The sequence below is a fragment of the Misgurnus anguillicaudatus genome, unplaced genomic scaffold (assembly GCF_027580225.2).
Source record: "Misgurnus anguillicaudatus unplaced genomic scaffold, ASM2758022v2 HiC_scaffold_29, whole genome shotgun sequence".
Lineage (NCBI taxonomy): Eukaryota > Metazoa > Chordata > Actinopteri > Cypriniformes > Cobitidae > Misgurnus > Misgurnus anguillicaudatus.
Genome location: NW_027395279.1, coordinates 10181017 through 10200825, shown reverse-complemented (window position 1 = coordinate 10200825; position 19809 = coordinate 10181017). Strand labels below are relative to the sequence as shown.

At 36.9% G+C, this 19809-nt stretch overlaps 1 protein-coding gene across 1 annotated transcript; it reads left to right on the top strand.

Moving 5' to 3' along the window:
* The first annotated feature begins 1237 nt into the window (after positions 1 to 1237).
* LOC141362941 (ecto-ADP-ribosyltransferase 4-like) lies at positions 1238 to 2596 on the top strand. The gene has a single exon (XM_073865236.1). The coding sequence runs from the start codon at positions 1383 to 1385 to the stop codon at positions 2085 to 2087; it is 705 nt and encodes a 234-aa protein (XP_073721337.1). The 5' UTR covers positions 1238 to 1382; the 3' UTR covers positions 2088 to 2596.
* The last annotated feature ends 17213 nt before the right edge of the window (positions 2597 to 19809 follow it).

Below are 19809 nucleotides of genomic sequence, written 5' to 3'. Positions count from 1 at the left end.
TGTCATCAATTAAATGTTTCATAATAGTGACTTTACTAAAAAAGAACGATGACTGGGCTGGTCAGTCATTGGACCAGCTTAATGTCACAATGGGCTGCTGCTTAAATGTCAGTGGGCCGGTCTGTCTAGAAAAAAAGACGCTAACGGGGCTGCTCAGACAGAGATAGTATGAGATGTATCGGCCCAAAAAGTATGTCGGCCCACCGGGAAACTGCCCAGTGTGCCAGATGGCCAGTCCGCCCCTGCCTCTGTTTAACTTGTCATCCGAAGGACGGTGCTTTTTGAAAGTATAGTGTCCCTATCACAATACTGGGGTGTTAGGACCCACACAAACCACACGGTGAGCACCCCCTGCTGGTCTCACTAGCAGCAACGTGGCTTTCCAAGAAGGTCTCCCATCCCAGAAGGGCTTAACCCTACTTAGCTTCAGTGTGCAACCAGTCTTGGGCTACAGGGTGATATGGCTGCAGGCCATACTGTAGTATGATCATTTTCATAAGATTTTTAAATTGAGCAAGTTATGATCATTTAAAAGTACCTGCACCATTAAAACACAATGCTACAAGTTGTCTGAGATAGATGGCTGCCAGGCAATGACGTTAAACTCCACTGTAAGACATCTAGCCTTCATTATACAGATGATAACTATAAAAAATACTCATTAAATATTCAGATGTCATTTTCTTGGAAACCTTTGACCCGCCTACTACTTTCAAAAGTATAAAACCCTCTTAGTTTCTTGCTCATTGCCAGATCTCAACATTATATCCACTTTACTGAACTTTGATACTTTGAAAATTGAAGAATACTGGAACAAAATCACCTGAAGTCTGAACATCTGAAAAGGTTTGTTACTGTAAATGATTTTGTCCACCAAAGATGCCTGTGAATTTTAACTAATAGTTTGCAGATATTATTAGACATTCACGCTAGTCGTCTGCTGTCTGGGCAGGTAACGCTTGAGTTAAAGAAATATTTTTGCTTTTTTTAAATGGCTCTTTATAAAGTATATTGAATGCATCTTCATGTGTACATTTAAAACTATAAAAAGTTGTGATGTGCTGTTTTCTATTGTGCAAAGATTTTGGATTTATAACACAATGTTGTATTTGTTGTCATTTGCAGCTTCTTCGCTGTATTATATTCATACCTGATCTCCATTCGTTGTTCATCTGAGGATTCAGACTAAATCATGATGTTGATCACTGCAGCTCTTATTCTCATTGTCACCACTAAAGTTGTCCTAGGACAGGTAAGATTAAATTAAGAGCCTGTATATTAGTATACAATCATGATTACATTATTACTAAGCGTATTAAAATGTTTCTCATTGGATATAGGATGACCGACTGGGTATTAAAAGACAGAGATATCCATTAAATATGGAAGAGGATTCAGTTGATGACCAGTATAATGGCTGTAGAGGGAAAATGGAAAAATTGGTGAAGAAATATCTACCTGAAGAAATCCGTGCTAACATATCAGACTTTGGAACAGTTTGGGAAAACAGTAAAAAAAAGATCTCTGGACCAAAACACAATCTGGAAAGAGATCATTTAATTGCCATTTCTGTGTATACTGGTGTTATTGTATATACAAAATTCGATGAGGATGTTAGGACCGGTAAACAGAAATACACAGACAAGACATTCAAATGGTATTCGCTTCATTTTTGGTTGACACAAGCAATAGAGACTCTAAAGAGAACGCAAGAGGGATGCAAGAAAACTTTTCGTAGTACCAGTGTTACATTTGAAGATGTCAATAACACAGAGATTCGTTTTGGCTCATTTGCGACCTCTTCTTTTGATCGTAAAGTAACAACTAATTTTGGAAATGAAACTTGTTTTGAAATCGAGACTTGTCACGGGGCTGATGTGTCAAAATACTCCCAGTTTCCTAATCAGAAAGAGGTGTTGATTCCCCCATATGAGAAATTTAAAGTCACTAATATCAGGACAGGTCAGAAGGGTGACTGGTGTAACACTGTGGTTGAGTTGAAGAGCACTGGTATAAAAAGTTATTTAAACTGTGCCCTGGCATCAGTCAAGCCCAAGAAATATCACAACGTCATTATCTCTGACTGATCAGCCTTTACATATTTTCATTTCAATTTAAGCATGGCTTTTATAAAGGTTAAGGATTGCAGCTTTAAGTAGTTTATCTGAATGATAATCATTTAGGTTTTTTTCTCGATTATATGCAGAGTTAAATGCATTTGTAGCATATTTAGCTGTTCTATCACCTGCGTGCACTGTAAAAAAATCTTTGCTGTCTTAAATTGTTTAGTTTAATCAAATCGGATGTACAAGTCATTTTAATTTACTATTATTTACCTTGAAATGAGTTGTGAAAAATTACAAAATATAGTTGAAATAAGTCAACTTCATTTGTTGTAGCAACTCATCTCTTGACAAGATAAAATAAAGTAGGTACAGTAGAATAAATAAATATATTCATATTTTTTTGTATATAGTTCTTATTTAAACAGCTTTACCCCTGATAACAAACCCTGATAACCCTGATGAGTCATCTTGACCGGTACTACTTAGTTTTAATGCTTTACTCCTCTGTCTGGTTTCTCATGCTATGTTTGAATTTGTTACAAAAACCAAATAAAATATTTCAAATGTATATTTTGTGTCAAATTCTTATCATAGATATTTATGCATTTGGCAGACGCTTTTATCCAAAGAGACTTACAGTTCATTACAAAATATAATTTTTTATCAGTATGCGTGTTCCCTGGGTTGGAAACCATGACCTTTTGCTGAGCTACAGGAACACTTACGTGACAAGTAGTCGTTCATTTACTCGCCCTCATGCAATTATAATAATGTGATAAATAAGCGATAATTAAATTATGGTAGTTAAAGTGTAGTAACTAGGTTTTTGACAGATTGATAACAATTTGTATAACCATAGTTTCTTACACACGGCAGGACGTTGGCACTCCAGGAGCGACGTTGCCTACACCTGTACTAGAGCTTAGCATAACTAGACAGATTGTATGTAATTATTACAAAAAATATTACAAAAAATATTGCAAAAAATATTACAAAAATAACGAAACTACAAAATATCTTGATATTTAATTGTAGGTCATCTCGAGGCCCCCTTGGAAGTTTATTGAGGCCCTCTTGAGGAGAATCACTGCTCTAGATAAAGCAAGACCTTACAATGCAAATGAACAGTGCACATTGCAAGTTAATGTATAAGCAATAATGTAGAGGAGGCTGTGTTGTATCGTGAATGTCACTGCTGAAGGGCAACAAAGCAAAGTGACTGCAACTTCTTTAGCCGTGACTTATTTACAATACATTACTTGACTCAAGTACCTTATTGTTATCAGAATCAGGTATTGGAGCTAAATGTTTTATAGTATTTTGCATACTGTTTATTTAATTCTATAATCTATTATAATGCTAATATTTTCACTATTTGATACTCAGCAGGTTCACTTTCACTGTCAAATTTAGCACCACCTACAAATAGTTTCCCTTCCACATTTTGTAGAGTCAATTGGGTGGCTGTGTCCACACATGCACATTTTGTCCTGCATGCATGTATTTTGACACTACTGCACTGTTGCAGGCCTACTCAATACCATTTATTAACTATGTAATGCAGTGCAAATCAAAGATATCACCTTAATCAAATAACTTCTTTATTATTACATAAATACTAGTGTATAGTTAGGAATTGAAATATTACATAAAACACTATTCTATTTCTAACAAAAGTGAATAATGAAAATTATATTACACAATATTTTATCTGTCAGGACATTTGCAGGACACAAATAGACTTTTATTATGTATTCAATGTGTGTTCATAACTGGAGTGGGAAAATTATTACATTATTTAAATAAGAAATAAATCCATGTAACTTCAAGTACTCCATCCTAAACTATATTTAAAAGTGATATGCTTTGTTGTTCTTTGCTTTTTTGTGTTCTTATGTGAAGCTGCTTTGGTACGATGAACAATTGTGAAAAGCGCTACAGAAATAAAATTGAATAAGAGCACTTATTACATTGCTAAAAACAATGCTATTTTGTGTAGAGAATGTAACAGATTGTTAGGTTAAGAATACTAAAACATTAAAATCATGTTTGCATTTGTGTTTGTAGAAACGACAAACAAGCGCTACTCTGCACTGCAAAAAACTCGTGTTTGAATCGTGATTTAGTCGGTAGTAAAGGTTTTAAATATGAAAACATAAATTACGTACAGGAATGTCAGAAGCGGGAGGAATTGTGATAATGACCGTCGTGTCCACGTCAGCAGGCTGAGGAAGGAAACTGTTTTCCTACAATCCGTGTGTTTATTGTAGTCCAAGAAAAGAGATTTAAGCTGGAGGTTAAACTGTAACTCACGTCATTGTTTACTTTGGGATTCCTACCTTTGCATATCATTAACATTTACCAATACACCCTTACACACCAAAGGCAATTTAAAATCATGAATCGGATAATAGATGCTCTTTAAAGCAATATTGAAAAACATTTTAAGGTCTTTTCTTATTAAGTTACTGTACTTGAATGCCTATTTTTTATTCCATTTACATTAATGGATTTGGCAGACGCTTTTATCCCAAACAACTTGCAGTGCATAACTGAAATGCTCTGTATTTAGTCCAATAAATGCTACTTTTCTTTATGTTTAGTTTTTTTTATGTCTTACAAAGTATATCTGTACAATTTTAATTGATATAGTTTTAACTTAAAAAAAAATTATTGATTTAATGCTACCAGCAAATACACATTTTACCATCACTGCCATGAAACAGAGCTGTTTACATCACAAAAGTTTTGCTTCCACCTCCAAACTAGCAGCATGTTCAGCATTATAGACTGAAAAATAAAAAGGTTTTTTTATTATACAGAAGATGCAAAAAAGTGATATATTACTTTCTTAATAAATAAAGAAATTAAGTTTAAAAAATCAACATTTTATGGGTCTCTTTTATAAATGACACATACAGGCACATCTCATCAGATCTTGACTTATCTTATTTCATTATCATTTTACTCCACTGCAGTTACATAAGAACAGAAAAAACTCTTAAATTCGATCAGTTAATAAAGATCTGTGAGATTAAACATTACTGGCAGATATGTTTGGATCAGATTAGGGTTGGTCAGTGGTCTTCCAGGAGACAGATTGGATATTGCATGTTTGGTCTTATCACCATAAGTGTGGTTACTTCATGATAAATCAGCAAACGCTGAAGATAAGCACTTTTCAATGTTAAATGAAATAAACTGATCTGAATTTGGTGCATGTATTAATTTCCAGCTTTATCTTCATGGTCAGAGACCCTTGACTCTGTATTTAAAGCAGAAGACGACTTCACTGTGCTTCACACATCGCTGGACTGAACAGTGACTACAATGAGCATCTTTTGGTTCATAACTACACTGCTACTGCTGCACTCCTGCACCCCATCAGACTACATTAATAACAGTTTCTCATAACCATTAAATAGTTTAAAAAGTCTTAAAATAGGAGGAAATAACGGTAAGGAGTCCATTCCACACAGTCGCCCATACATGGTCTACATTCGTGACAAACAAACACATACAGCATGTGGTGGATTTTTGATAAGGAAGATTTTGGGTTTGACGGCTACCCATTGAAAAAAAGTAAAATAATATACTATCAGTGACATCAAAACACAAACTTTGCTTCTTATACTTCACTATAACGAATTATAAAAATTTAGTTAAAAATTGAAAACTATATTTTTCTATTAGAAGAACAAGGTCATTGAAAATGTGGTATTGATCAAATTAACTCTATAACGAATGCATAGATGTTTTGATGTCACTGTTAGTATATTATTTTACTTTATTATAGTTTAGTATATATTATTGTAGTCACTGTTCAGTCCAGCGATGTGTGAAGCACAGTGAAGTCGTCTTCTGCTTTAAATACAGAGTCAAGGTTCTCCGACCAGGAATATAAAACTGGAAATTAATCCATGCACCAAATTCAGATCAGTTTATTTCATTTAACATGGAAAAGTGCTGATCTTCAGCGTTTGCTGATTTATCATGAAGTAACCACACTTATGGTGATAAGACCAAACATGCAATATCCAATCTGTCTCCTGGAAGACCACTGACCAACCCTAATCTGATCCAAACATATCTGCCAGTAATGTTTAATCTCACAGATCTTTATTAACTGATCGAATTTAAGAGTTTTTTTTGTTCTTATGTAACTGCAGTGGAGTAAAATGATACTGAAATAAGATAAGTCAAGATCTGATGAGATGTGCCTGTATGTGTCATTTATAAAAGAGATCCATAAAATGTTGATTTTTTAAACTTAATTTCTTTATTTATTAAGAAAGTAATATATTACTTTTTTGCATCTTCTGTATAATAAAAAAAAAACTTTTTATTTTTCAGTCTATAATGCTGAACATGCTGCTAGTTTGGAGGTGGAAGCAAAACTTTTGTGACGTAAACAGCTCTGTTTCATGGCAGTGATGGTAAAATGTGTATTTGCTGGTAGCATTAAATCAATAATTTTTTTAGGTTAAAACTAAATTGACATTAACAAGACACCGAACACCGCTTTGGTATAAAGACCAGAATACATGCTTGGAAAAAAATCTGGAAGTTCTGTTTGTGTGTGTGTTTTCTATAAACAGGGATGGATTAAGACAAAAAAATCAGCCGACAATAAAAAATACAAATATACTAAATAAAATAATTGAATTAATACATATTTACAATGAGCACTTAACTCAAATAACTAGGGCGTAATATTTGAGCAAGTGCAGAACCAATTCAAATGACAACACTGTACTGTATGTTTTTAAACTTCTTGTGGAGTTTTGTGTGGGAGTGAAGGAAATCATATTGCAATCGGTATTTGCCAGTCCAAACCTAAAGGTTTTTATCATGGAGCTTTTCAGCGCCACCTTTCCTTGTTGGTTTGTTCAACAGGCAAACTTCCTGATTTCAGATCAGTTTATTTAATATCTAACTGCATTTAAAAGGAAGTGTTGATCATCAGCTTTTACTGATCTACACTCTTAGAACAAACATGTTAAAAAACACATTAAAGTTGATTCTGGGACAACACATTAAATGTGTTTTCCCGGATTCCACCCATCTCTGTGTTATTATTGAAACAACACATTTTGTGTTACTTTTAACACAACTTGTGTTATATTTTAACACAAAATCAACACAAAGCGACACATAATGTTAAAAGCTTAATGCACAAAGATGTGTAAATCTTTCTAAGAGTGTATCCTAATAGAGCTGTTTGATTGAGATCAGGTGTTGATGTTCACATGTGAATTAGCTTAAGCCAGGACTAGGCCTTAGTTTAGTTAGGAAATATAACTAGTTTTAACAAACATGCCTTACTGAAAACATTACTTGTGTGCATTTTGAAGCAAAATTAAGGGCACTGATGTATTTTAAGATATGGCATTGCAAGTTGTTTTCAGTTTGGACAGCTCTTACATTTATTTTAGTCTTGGACTAGTCTAATCCCTTTCCGGGAAACCACCCCTTAAACTTTATTTTACTTTACAATCATATAAATAAGAGTGAGTTGCAGGTCAATCAGCTGCCTTGTTCAGTCAGGGCACTGTGATTAGGGAGTCTGCCATTACACCAAACGTTACTTACCTAAAAATTCCATGCAACGCAAAAAACAGTGAGCAGATGGTCCCTATGTTCCCTTACCGGAAATCACTTGACCTTTTCTAAAGCCCTCCAACCAAAAAACATGCAAGCCTACTCAATAAACTTTATGATATGCAAACTTTTATAAAGAAAAATGTTTTTTTAGTTTACATATAAACACACATTGCTAGACAGTGCAAACATTGCATTTCAAATATGTTTGTGATATGTTTGATAAACTGTAATTAAATAAAGGTTGTATTGAGCAGCTGCACTCTGATTGATTGATTCGTTGTTATGAAGTTAATAAATCATTATTTTTAATTTTGTTGTCATCAATTAAATGTTTCATAATAGTGACTTTACTAAAAAGGACGATGACTGGGCTGGTCAGTCATTGGGCCAGCTTAATGTCACAATGGGCTGCTGCTTAAATGTCAGTGGGCCGGTCTGTCTAGAAAAAAAAGATGCTAACGGGGCTGCTCAGACAGAGATAGTATGAGATGTATCGGCCCAAAAAGTACGTCGGCCCACCGGGAAACTGCCCGGTGTGCCAGATGGCCAGTCCGCCCCTGCCTCTGTTTAACTTGCATCCGAAGGACGGTGCTTTTTGAAAGTATAGTGTCCCTATCACAATACTGGGGTGTTAGGACCATGGGCGTAGATTTTGGGTGGGACGCTAGGGACATGTCCCTAGCAATATTCAGGAAAGACTGAATTGTCCCTAGCAATAATTTTGACCAAACAATTAATCTGTATTTATATATAACCACTGATGTCCGTATTATTCTTGTGTTTTCTATTTTTTACTTATTATATTTTTTCAGGAATCATTTAAATGAGATTAGAAATCTTTCGGAATCCCGTTCTGTAAAAATGACGCTCTATGTGGTACACAAACGGTTAACAGCTTTCGTTCTCTGCAATGCCCGCCTCCGTAGCTCACATCGCTAATATGATTGGCTTTGCATTTCTTTAGTCCCGCCTCTCTACTCACATTGCTAATTGGATTAGCATTTCTTGAGTCCCGCCGCTCTAACTCACATCACTTTATAGCTGTGTCCCAATTCAGGGGCTGCGACCTTGTAAGGACGTATTTTAAGACCGATTGCGTCACAGCAGCGCGACTTCAGGCTGGTAAGGCCGTCCCAATTCGAAGGATGCTTAGAATGAAGCCTCAAAATGCGTCCTCATTTCTCCGCGATGTTAAGGATAGAACGAATGGATCCTTAGCAGCCGAGGATATCCCAAGATTCATTGCGCGCCTGCAACGGCGGCTGGATATTCTAAAATAAACAATTAAAACCTTCATTAAATAAAAGTGTGTATTTATCAAAAAAAGTTTGTCACTGTTTTAGTATTATAAGTTATGTTTTGTGTTAATATTATTATTTTTATGATGCATATATTTCTAAGGTTGATTAATTAAATTTAATATACTGTTGAATAGTTCAATCTACATCAACGTGTCATATTTTATAAACTAAATTAATATTTTTCTGATTTCATATTTATTTTAATAAGTCAGAAACGTTTCCGCTATGTCCTGCTAACAGGCGCAGCAGGTGACGCCAATTATGGGTCATCCCAAGGTTAGACCGTCTCATTTCAGTTCTCTTCGCGGATTTCTGAGGCTGCCACCTTGAAAGACCGAGTGCTCATATTTAAGGTCGCATGCTTATAAGGTCGCAGCCCCTGAATTGGGACACAGCTTTTATGTCTTTACTCGCTACGTGTGATAGGATGGTTTCACTTTGTACAACGCGCCAAAGTTCACTCAACAAGACGCGCGTGATTATTCGGGCTACAGGTAAGTGAGGAAGAAAGTATTATTATACCCACTGTAAGTGTTTCATGCACAAGGACAGTGTTTTCACCAATACACGACAATCCCATGTTAACCTGAGGAGTTGCAAACTTTTGTCAACCTTATATTAATGGGGTGGCAAGGTTATTTAGGGGGTCCTTAATCCATGAAAGAAAATAACCTCAACATGGTAAAAACATGAATTCATGTCATGATTGCTGAATACTTTACATTACTGCACTGTGGTCATTACTTGCACAGATGTAGACATAATGTAAGGTTACATTTAAACTTAAAACTATTTTTTCACACTGATTAACTGTCTGTTAATGAAAAGAAGATTTAATGTGAACTACAGAAACGTTAATAAACGTTGTTCAGTACATACCAACTTCAACACTGGGATTTTTTTGGCAAAATTAAATTAAGAATTAAATATTAATTGCATATTCTTCATTGTTATACAGTAAATATGAATTCATATATGTTGTGATTTTCTTTTTTTTTTTGACAAAGACTTTAACAGTTACTGTTTATTAGGCTCTAGGACATAACGAATTGTTTATTATAGTACATTAAATTTGGGATGGCACCGGGGGTGGCAAGTCAGATGTCACTGAGTAAAGTGCATACTGAGTTGTCTGTTGTTTATTTCAAGTAAACGGTGATAAACAGTTTTTGCAATGCGACCATTTTATTTATGTCCCCACCAATGCCAGAATCAAACCTACGCCCTTGGTTAGGACCCACACAAACCACACGGTGAGCACCCCCTGCTGGTCTCACTAACACCTCTACCAGCAGCAACGTGGTTTTCCAAGAAGGTCTCCCATCCAAGTACTAACCAGGCTTAACCCTACTTAGCTTCAGTGTGCAACCAGTCTTGGGCTACAGGGTGATATGGCTGCTGGCCATACCATCCTATGATCATTTTCATAAGATTTTTAAATTGAGCAAGTTATGATCATTTAAAAGTACCTGCACCATTAAAACACAAAGCTACAAGCTGTCTGAGATAGATGGCTGCCAGGCAATGACGTTAGAGACTCCACTGTAAGACATCTAGCCTTCATTATACAGATGATAACTATAAAAAAATACTCATTAAATATTCAGATGTCATTTTCTTGGAAACCTTTGACCCGCCTACTACTTTCAAAAGTATAAAACCCTCTTAGTTTCTTGCTCATTGCCAGATCTCAACATCATATCCACTTTATTGAACTTTGATACTTTGAAAATTGAAGAATCCTGGAACAAAATCACCTGAAGTCTGAACATCTGAAAAGGTTTGTTACTGTAAATGATTTTGTCCACCAAAGATGCCTGTGAATTTTAACTAATAGTTTGCAGATATTATTAGACATTCACGCTAGTCGTCTGCTGTCTGGGCAGGTAACGTTTGAGTTAAAGAAATATTTTTGCTTTTTTTAAAATGGCTCTTTATAAAGTATATTGAATGCATCTTCATGTGTACATTTAAAACTATAAGAAGTTGTGATGTGCTGTTTTCTAGTGTGCAAAGATTTTGGATTTATAACACAATGTTGTATTTGTTGTCATTTGCAGCTTCTTCGCTGTATTATATTCATATCTGATCTCCAATCTGTCACAAGTCGGGGTGGACCCAGATGTAAGTAAGGTCACGCCCCTTTCTCCACCTCGAGGAGATTCCCAAAGCCACCCCAATGACCAGACACACAAGGTAAGCATAAATTAAAATGTACTTTATTTAATTTAGTTAAAAATAATAAATAGGGCAGGGGAAAAGGGGAAACTTAAAAGAACGGCCCCTCTAGGCTCTCTTCTCAGCTCGGCATCTCAGCGTTCACGCTGGCTCTCTCTCTCTTTCCACAGATGTCTGCTGGGACACGAAGGCACCATGAATCGGTCTCCAATGGTTCTCTCACCTCTGCGCTGACTACAGCGTTTGGTAGGTAAGGCTCTCTTCACAGTTCGGTATCTCAGTGCTCACACTGGCTCTCTCTCTCTTTCCACAGATGACTGCTGGGACACAAAGGTACAATGAATCGGTCTCCAATGGTTCTCTCACCTCTGCGCTGACTACAGCGTTCGGCAGGTAAGGCTCTCTTCACAGTTCGGTATCTCAGTGCTCACGCTGGTTCTCTCTCTCTCTCCACAGATGACTGCTGGCTACCACTTCGAGGTCGGTATGGCTCTCTGCACAGCTCTCACGACACACTCCTCTTCCCTGTTGATTTGGCAGGTTTTTGATAGGTTATGCTTTGTTTAAACAGGGTGGCGGACTTACGATGGCTGGCTGCGTGATGCGTCAACTAGACAGGGGTTCCCTAGGTGGCGCCGGGGGCCGAAACCCTCTCGGCGAGCTCGTTGGTACACAGAGGGGCGAGAAAACGTCACGCCGGCACACCGGGTCGAGCGCTGCCCTTTCCTCGAGACCCGTTGGTCGATCGAAAACTGGACCGGGGCGCCCTTTCGTCGAGACCTCGGGGCGGCGGATCTCCTTCACCTCAAGCTCTGCGATGGTAAAAAGACACAGGTAAGGTAGCAATGTTATAGGTAACACTCACACACCGTCAATAGCACAGTTCTTCACCGCCACTCCAAAACTCGAGTCCGCCGAGCGTTTAGCTGGGAAAATACTTCGGGATACCACTTCGTGATTTTAAGTCTGAAACACACTCACAGCATAATTATGTACAGGTCTTACTCTAGGACCATTTTTCCCTCTTCGTCGTCTCTGGAGCGAGTGACTGGAGGCGGGGGTACGACGGACAAGACCACAGCAATCCCACTGCAATACACAGCATTACACAGCACCACTTCAAGTGAAAATTTCTACATCCAAGACTCACCCACCACTCAGTGCACACAATAGACGCCCGTCTTCCTTTCCTTCGCTCTGGACGGAAATGTGGAGATGTTAACTTGGCCTAGTGTTTGTTCTTCGTCACTGGAGCTGTTTCACACAAAGACCCTTCGGCTCACCCACCACGCTGGCTCAGGGGTAGGGCCGCTCGCTCTCTTTTGGAGACACTCAAAAAGATATACAGGTCAAATACATGCGCAATACTTCCATAAGAAGATTCGGTTACTCACAACTGTTGTACTTTCTTCGTCCTAGATTTACTTCATGCTATAATCATTCCAGATGCACAGACAGGGCGTTTTCCAGCCACCAACACTACTTTCTCTCAGACGTATACTCCCACTGGTGCGTCTTTTCCTTCCTTCGTTGCTTTCGTCCAAGGTCAGTATTCGTTTAATTCTCCTACCTTTAAGGTCTTTGGTATCTTCTTCAACGTAAGTCTATATTCCAGACGAGAGAGAGAGCAATACAGCAGTCCCAAATAGCGTACCCGGTGAGCCCAACTCAGCGCTACAATCCACATCAACAACAGGAATAATCGACCTGCACTCTTCGGGGTGCTCCTTTTAAAAGATCCACGGCTTGCCTTCCTTTCACCTTCCTTGGCTCTGTCCTCTTTCCGCCCGCTTCAGCGATCGCCGGATCAACAGAGCCCTCGGGCTCTTCAAAAGGTGCGTGTCTTCATTTGCCTTTGGCAAAGGAGCTTCCCCCGTGTCAACTGCTTCACATGTACATCGCTCCGTGTCAATCGCTTCTCCTCTCTGTGTTCTAACAGAGCTATTTATTCCATACGGCCTCCAATCACCCTTCGCTGGCTTCATTCCTCTCACCTGCGGCTCGTCAAGCCCTGATTCTGTTGTCCTGGAAACCAGGAAGTGAGAAGGTCCGTCCTCGTCTGTGGCCCGGTAGGGAAACCTTCCGGGCGGAACCAAAACTTCCCTAACTTTGGTTCCGCCCTTAAAAAGATCGTCACCTTGTGACAGAGGATTCAGACTAAATCAGGATGTTGACCACTGCAGCTCTTATTCTCATTGTCACCACTAAAGTTGTCCTAGGACAGGTAAGATTAAATTAAGAGCCTGTATATTAGTATACAATCATGATTACATTATAACTAAGCATATTAAAATGTTTCTCATTGGATATAGGATGACAGACTGGGTATTAAAAGACCGAGATATCCATTAAATATGGAAGAGGATTCAGTTGATGACCGGTATGATGGCTGTAGATTGGAAATGGAAAAATTGGTGAAGAAATATCTACCTGAAGAAATCCGTGCTAACATATCAGACTTTGGAACAGTTTGGGAAAACAGTAAAAAAAAGATCTCTGGACCGAAAGACAATCTGAAAGAAAAACATTTAATTGCCATTTCTGTGTATACTGGTGTTATTGTATATGGACAATTCGATGAGGATGTTAGGACCGGTAAACAGAAATACACAGACATGACATTCAAATGGTATTCGCTTCATTTTTGGTTGACAAAAGCAATAGAGACTCTAAAGAAAACGCAACAGGGATGCAAGTTAACTTTTAGTGGTACCAGTGTTAAATTTGATGTTACCACGAACACAGAGATTCGTTTTGGCTCATTTGCGTCCTTTTCTCTTAATCAGAATGTAACAACTAATTTCAGAAATGAATCTTGTTTTGAAATCGAGACTTGTCACGGTGTTGATGTGTCAAAATACTCCCAGTTTCCTAATCAGAAAGAGGTGTTGATTCCCCCGTATGAAACATTTAAGGTCACTGATATAAAGACGAATGACTGGTGTAAGACTGTGTTTGTGTTGAAGAGCACTGGTATAAAAAGTAACTTAAACTGTGCAGTTGCATCAGTCAAGCCCAAGAAATATCACAATGTTATTATCTCTGACTGATCAGCCTTTACTTATTTTCATTTCAATTTAAGCATGGCTTTTATAAAGGTTAAGGATTGCAGCTTTAAGTAGTTTATCTGAATGATAATCATTTAGTTTTTTTTCTCGATTATATGCAGAGTTAAATGCATTTGTTGCATATTTAGCTGTTCTGTTGCTTACGTACACTGTAAAAAATTTTTTTGTATATAGTTCTTATTTAAACAGCTTTACCCCTGATAACAAACCCTGATAACCCTGATGAGTCATCTTAACCGGTACTACTTAGGTTTAATGCTTTACTCCGCTGTCTGGTTTCTCATGCTATGTTTGAATTTGTTACAAAAACCAAATAAAATATTTCAAATGTATATTTTGTGTCAAATTCTTATAATATATATTTATGCATGGCAGACGCTTTTATCCAAAGAGACTTACAGTTCATTACAAACTATAATTTTTTATCAGAATGCGTGTTCCCTGGTGTTACGGTGAAAAACAGACAGAGAGATCCCAGAGCAGATGACAAAATATTTATTAAATAATATGTAATAAAGTCAGTAGCACGTCTGGGCGCAAAGGCCACTCCGAGGCAGACGGCAAAAAGGAAACCACACACACACTGGGCTTCTGAGATAGACCACACACGTCCGGGCTACTGCCACACTCAGGCGAACGGTGGGAGAGAGAGAGGAGATCACACGACACAGCAGGAGAGATCCACAGCTCACTAGGGCACAACGCCAACTCGACAGGCGAGCGAGATGATCCTGAGGCGGGCAGAGAGAGAGAGAGCGTTAGTGGTGCTGTGAGCAGACAGGAGAAGCTGGACAGCTCCCCAGGCGTGGGACCGCCCAGCTGGACAGCGACAGAGCTGCGGTGAGAATCCATAGTTCGCTGAAGGAAAGGCAGTCTTTAAGCAGCGGACGAGAAAGCGGAGATCAGCAGATGAACAGACTGGTATCCAAAATCTACGGGTAGCAGATAGCACAGACTTAACGGGGCAAATAAAACTGACAAGAGTAACTGGGAAACTAGACAGGACAAGACTAGAATCTAGCAGCGCTAGAAACCGGCGAGCACATACTAAGACGGACTTGCAAAGAACACTAAAACACACAGAGTTTAAATACTGAAACAATTGGCCATGAAATACACTGCAGACGAGTGGCGCAGGTGAAACAGATAACACTGATTACACCCGTGATTGAAACGCGCACATGAAACTATAAACACAAAACACCAACACAGAGAAACCAAAAATAAAGCAGTCAATGAAACCAAAGTCATAACACCTGGGTTGGAAACCATGACCTTTTGCTGAGCTAGGAACACTTACGTGACAAGTAGTCGTTCATTTATTCACCCTCATGCAATTATAATAATGTGATAAATAAGCGGTAATTAAATTATGGTAGTTAAAGTGTAGTAACTAGGTTTTTGACAGATTGATAACAATTCGTATTACCATAGTTTCTTACACACGGCAGGACGTTGGCACTCCAGGAGCCTACACCTGTACTAGAGCTTGGCATAACTAGACAGATTGTATGTAATTATTACAAAAAAAATTACAAAAATAACAAAAACTACAAAATATCTTGATATTCAGTATTATTTTGTCTTATTCTAAATAATTTTAGGTCATCTCGAGGCACAATATTTTATCTGTCAGGACGTTTGCAGGACACAAATAGACTTTTATTATGTATTCAATGTGTGTTCATAATTGGAGTGGGAAAATTATTACATTATTTAAATAAGAAATAACTCCATGTAACTTCAAGTACTCCATCCTAAACTATATTTAAAACTGATATGCTTTGTTGTTCTTATGTGAAGCTGCTTTGGTACGATGAACATTTGTGAAAAGCGCTACAGAAATAAAATTGAATAAGAGTACATTGCTAAAAACAATGCTATTTTGTATAGAGAACGTAACAGATTGTTAAGTTAAGAATACTAAAACATTAAAATCATGTCTGCATTTGTGTTTGTAGAAACGACAAACAAGCGCTACTCTGCACTGCAAAAAACTCGTGTTTAAATCATGGTTTAGTCGGTAGTAAAGGTTTTAAATATGAAAACATAAACTACTTACAGGAATGTCAGAAGCGGGAGGAATTATGATAGTTGGATAATATGGATTACAATCTGTGTGTTAGCTGTAATCCAAGAAAAGAGATTTAAGATGGAGGTGATACTGTAACTCATTGAAACTTCTTACAGGAACCAAATTCACTAGAAGGTCTTTACATCTGAAAAGGTTTGTTACTATAAATGTTTTTTTTGTCTTACAAAGGATATCTGTACAATTTTAATTGATATAGTTTTAACTTAAAAAAAAAAGTTATTGATTTAATGCTACCAGCAAATACACATTTTACCATCACTGCCATATAACAGAGCTGTTTACATCACAAAAGTTTTGCTTCTACCTCCAAACTAGCAGCATGTTCAGCATTATAGACTGAAAAATAAAAAGTTTTTTTTTATTATACAGAAGATGCAAACAAGTAATATATTACTTTCTTAATAAATAAAGAAATTAAGTTTAAAAATCAACATTTTATGGATCTCTTTTATAAATGACACATACAGGCACATCTCATCAGATCTTGACTTATCTTATTTCAGTATCATTTTACTCCACTGCAGTTACATAAGAACAAAAAAAAACTCTTAAATTTGATCAGTTAATAAAGATCTGTGAGATTAAACATTACTGGCAGATATTGGATCAGATTAGGGTTGGTCAGTGGTCTTCCAGGAGACAGATTGGATATCTCTGAAATAAGCATGCATGTTTGGTCTTATCACCATAAGTGTGGTTACTTCATGATAAATCAGCAAACACTGAAGATCAGCACTTTTTAATGTTAAATGAAATAAACTGATCTGAATTTGGTTCATGGATTAATTTCCAGCTTTATCTTCCTGGTTGGAGACCCTTGACTCTGTATTTAAAGCAGAAGACGATCTCACTGTGCTTCACACATCGCTGGACTGAACAGTGACTACAATGAGCATCTTTTGGTTCATAACTACACTGCTACTGCTGCACTCCTGCACCCCATCAGACTAATAACAGTTTCTCATAACCGTTTAAATAGATTTAAAAGTCTTAAAATAGGAGGAAATAACGGTAAGGAGTCCATTCCACACAGCCGCCCATACATGGTCTACATTCGTCACAAACAAACACATACAGCATGTGGTGGATTTTTGATAAGGAAGATTTTGGGTTTGACGGCTACCCACTGAAAAAAAGAGTGAGTAAAATAATATACTATCAGTGACATCAAAACACAAACTTTGCTTCTTATACTCCACTATAATGAATTATAAAAGCTTAGTTAAAAATTGAAAACTAAATTTTTCTATTAGAAGAACAAGGTCATTGAAAATGTGGTATTGATCAAATTAACTCTATAACCAATGCATAGATCTTTTGATGTCACTGTTAGTATATTATTTTACTTTATTATTTTTTAGTATATATTAATGTAGTCACTATTCAGTCCAGCGATGTGTGAAGCACAGTGAAGTCGTCTTCTGCTTTAAATACAGAGTCAAGGGTCTCCGACCAGGAAGATAAAGCTGGAAATTAATCCATGCACCAAATTCAGATCAGTTTATTTCATTTAACATTGAAAAGTGCTGATCTTCAGCGTTTGCTGATTTATCATGAAGCAACCACACTTATGGTGATAAGACCAAACATGCAATATCCAATCTGTCTCCTAGAAGACCACTGACCAACCCTAATCTGATCCAAACATATCTGCCAGTAATGTTTAATCTCACAGATCTTTATTAACTGATCGAATTTAAGAGTTTTTATCTGTTCTTATGTAACTGCAGTGCAGTAAAATGATACTGAAATAAGATAAGTCAAGATCTGATGAGATGTGCCTGTATGTGTCATTTATAGAAGAGATCCATAAAATGTTGATTTTTTTTACTTAATTTCTTTATTTATTAAGAAAGTAATAAATTACTTTTTTGCATCTTCTGTATAATTAAAAAAAAAACTTTTTATTTTTCAGTCTATAATGCTGAACATGCTGCTAGTTTGGAGGTGGAAGCAAAACTTTTGTGATGTAAACAGCTCTGTTTCATGGCAGTGATGGTAAAATGTGTACTTGCTGGTAGCATTAAATCAATATTTTTTTTAGGTTAAAACTAAATTGACATTAACAAGACACTGAACACCGCTTTGGTATAAAGACCAGAATACATGCTTGGAAAAAAATCTGGAAGTTCTCTATAAACAGGGATGGATTAAGACAAAAAATCAGCCGACTCTGCCAACACTGTACTGTATGTTTATAAACTTCTTGTGTAGGAGTGAAGGAAATCATATTGCAATCGGTATTTGCCAGTCCAAACCTAAAGGTTTTTATCATGGAGCTTTTCAGCGCCACCTTTCCTTGTTGGTTTGTTCAACAAGCAAACTTCCTGATTTCAGATCAGTTTATTTAATATCTAACTGCATTTAAAAGGAAGTGTTGATCATCAGCTTTTACTGATCTACACTCTTAGAACAAACAAAAACACATTAAAGTTGATTCTGGGACAACACATTAAATGTGTTTTCCCGGAATCCACCCATCTCTGTGTTATTATTGAAACAACACATTTTGTGTTACTTTTAACACAAATTGTGTTATATTTTAACACAAAATCAACACAAAGCGACATATAATGTGTTAAAAGCTTAATGCACAAAGATGTGTAAATCTTTCTAAGAGTGTATCCTAATAGAGCTGTTTGATTGAGATCAGGTGTTGATGTTCACACTGAACTTTTAGGGGTTGTTTCACGGACAGGGATTAGCTTAAGCCAGGACTAGGCCTTAGTTTAATTAGGAAATATAACTAGTTTTAACAAACATGCCTTACTGAAAACATTACTTGTGTGCATTTTGAAGCTAAATTAAGGGCACTGATGTATTTTAAGATATGGCATTGCAAGTTGTTTTCAGTTTGTACAGCTCTTACATTTATTTTAGTCTAGGACTAGTCTAATCCCTTTCCGGGAAACCACCCCTTAAACTTTATTTTACTTTACATTCATATAAATAAGAGTGAGTAAAAGTGCAATCAGCTCTCTTGTTCAGTCAGGGCACTGTGATTAGGGAGTCTGCCATTACACCAAACGTTAGTTACCTAAAATTTCCAACGCAAAAAACAGTGAGCATAGATGGTCCCTATGTTCCCTTACCGGAAATCACTTGACCTTTTCTAAAGCCCTCCAACCGAAAAACATGCAAGCCTACTCAATAAACTTTATGATATGCAAACTTTTATAAAGAAAAATGTTTGTTTTAGTTTACATATAAACACACATTGCTAGACAGTGCAAACATTGCATTTCAAATATGTTTGTAATATGTTTGATAAACTGTAATTAAATAAAGGTTGTATTGAGCAGCTGCACTCTGATTGATTGATTCGTTGTTATGGAGTTATTAAATCATTATTTTTTATTTTGTTGTCATCAATTAAATGTTTCATAATAGTAACTTTACTAAAAAAGGACGATGACTGGGCTGGTCAGTCATTGGGCCAGCTTAATGTCACAATGGGTTGCTGCTTAAATGTCAGTGGGCCGGTCTGTCTAGAAAAA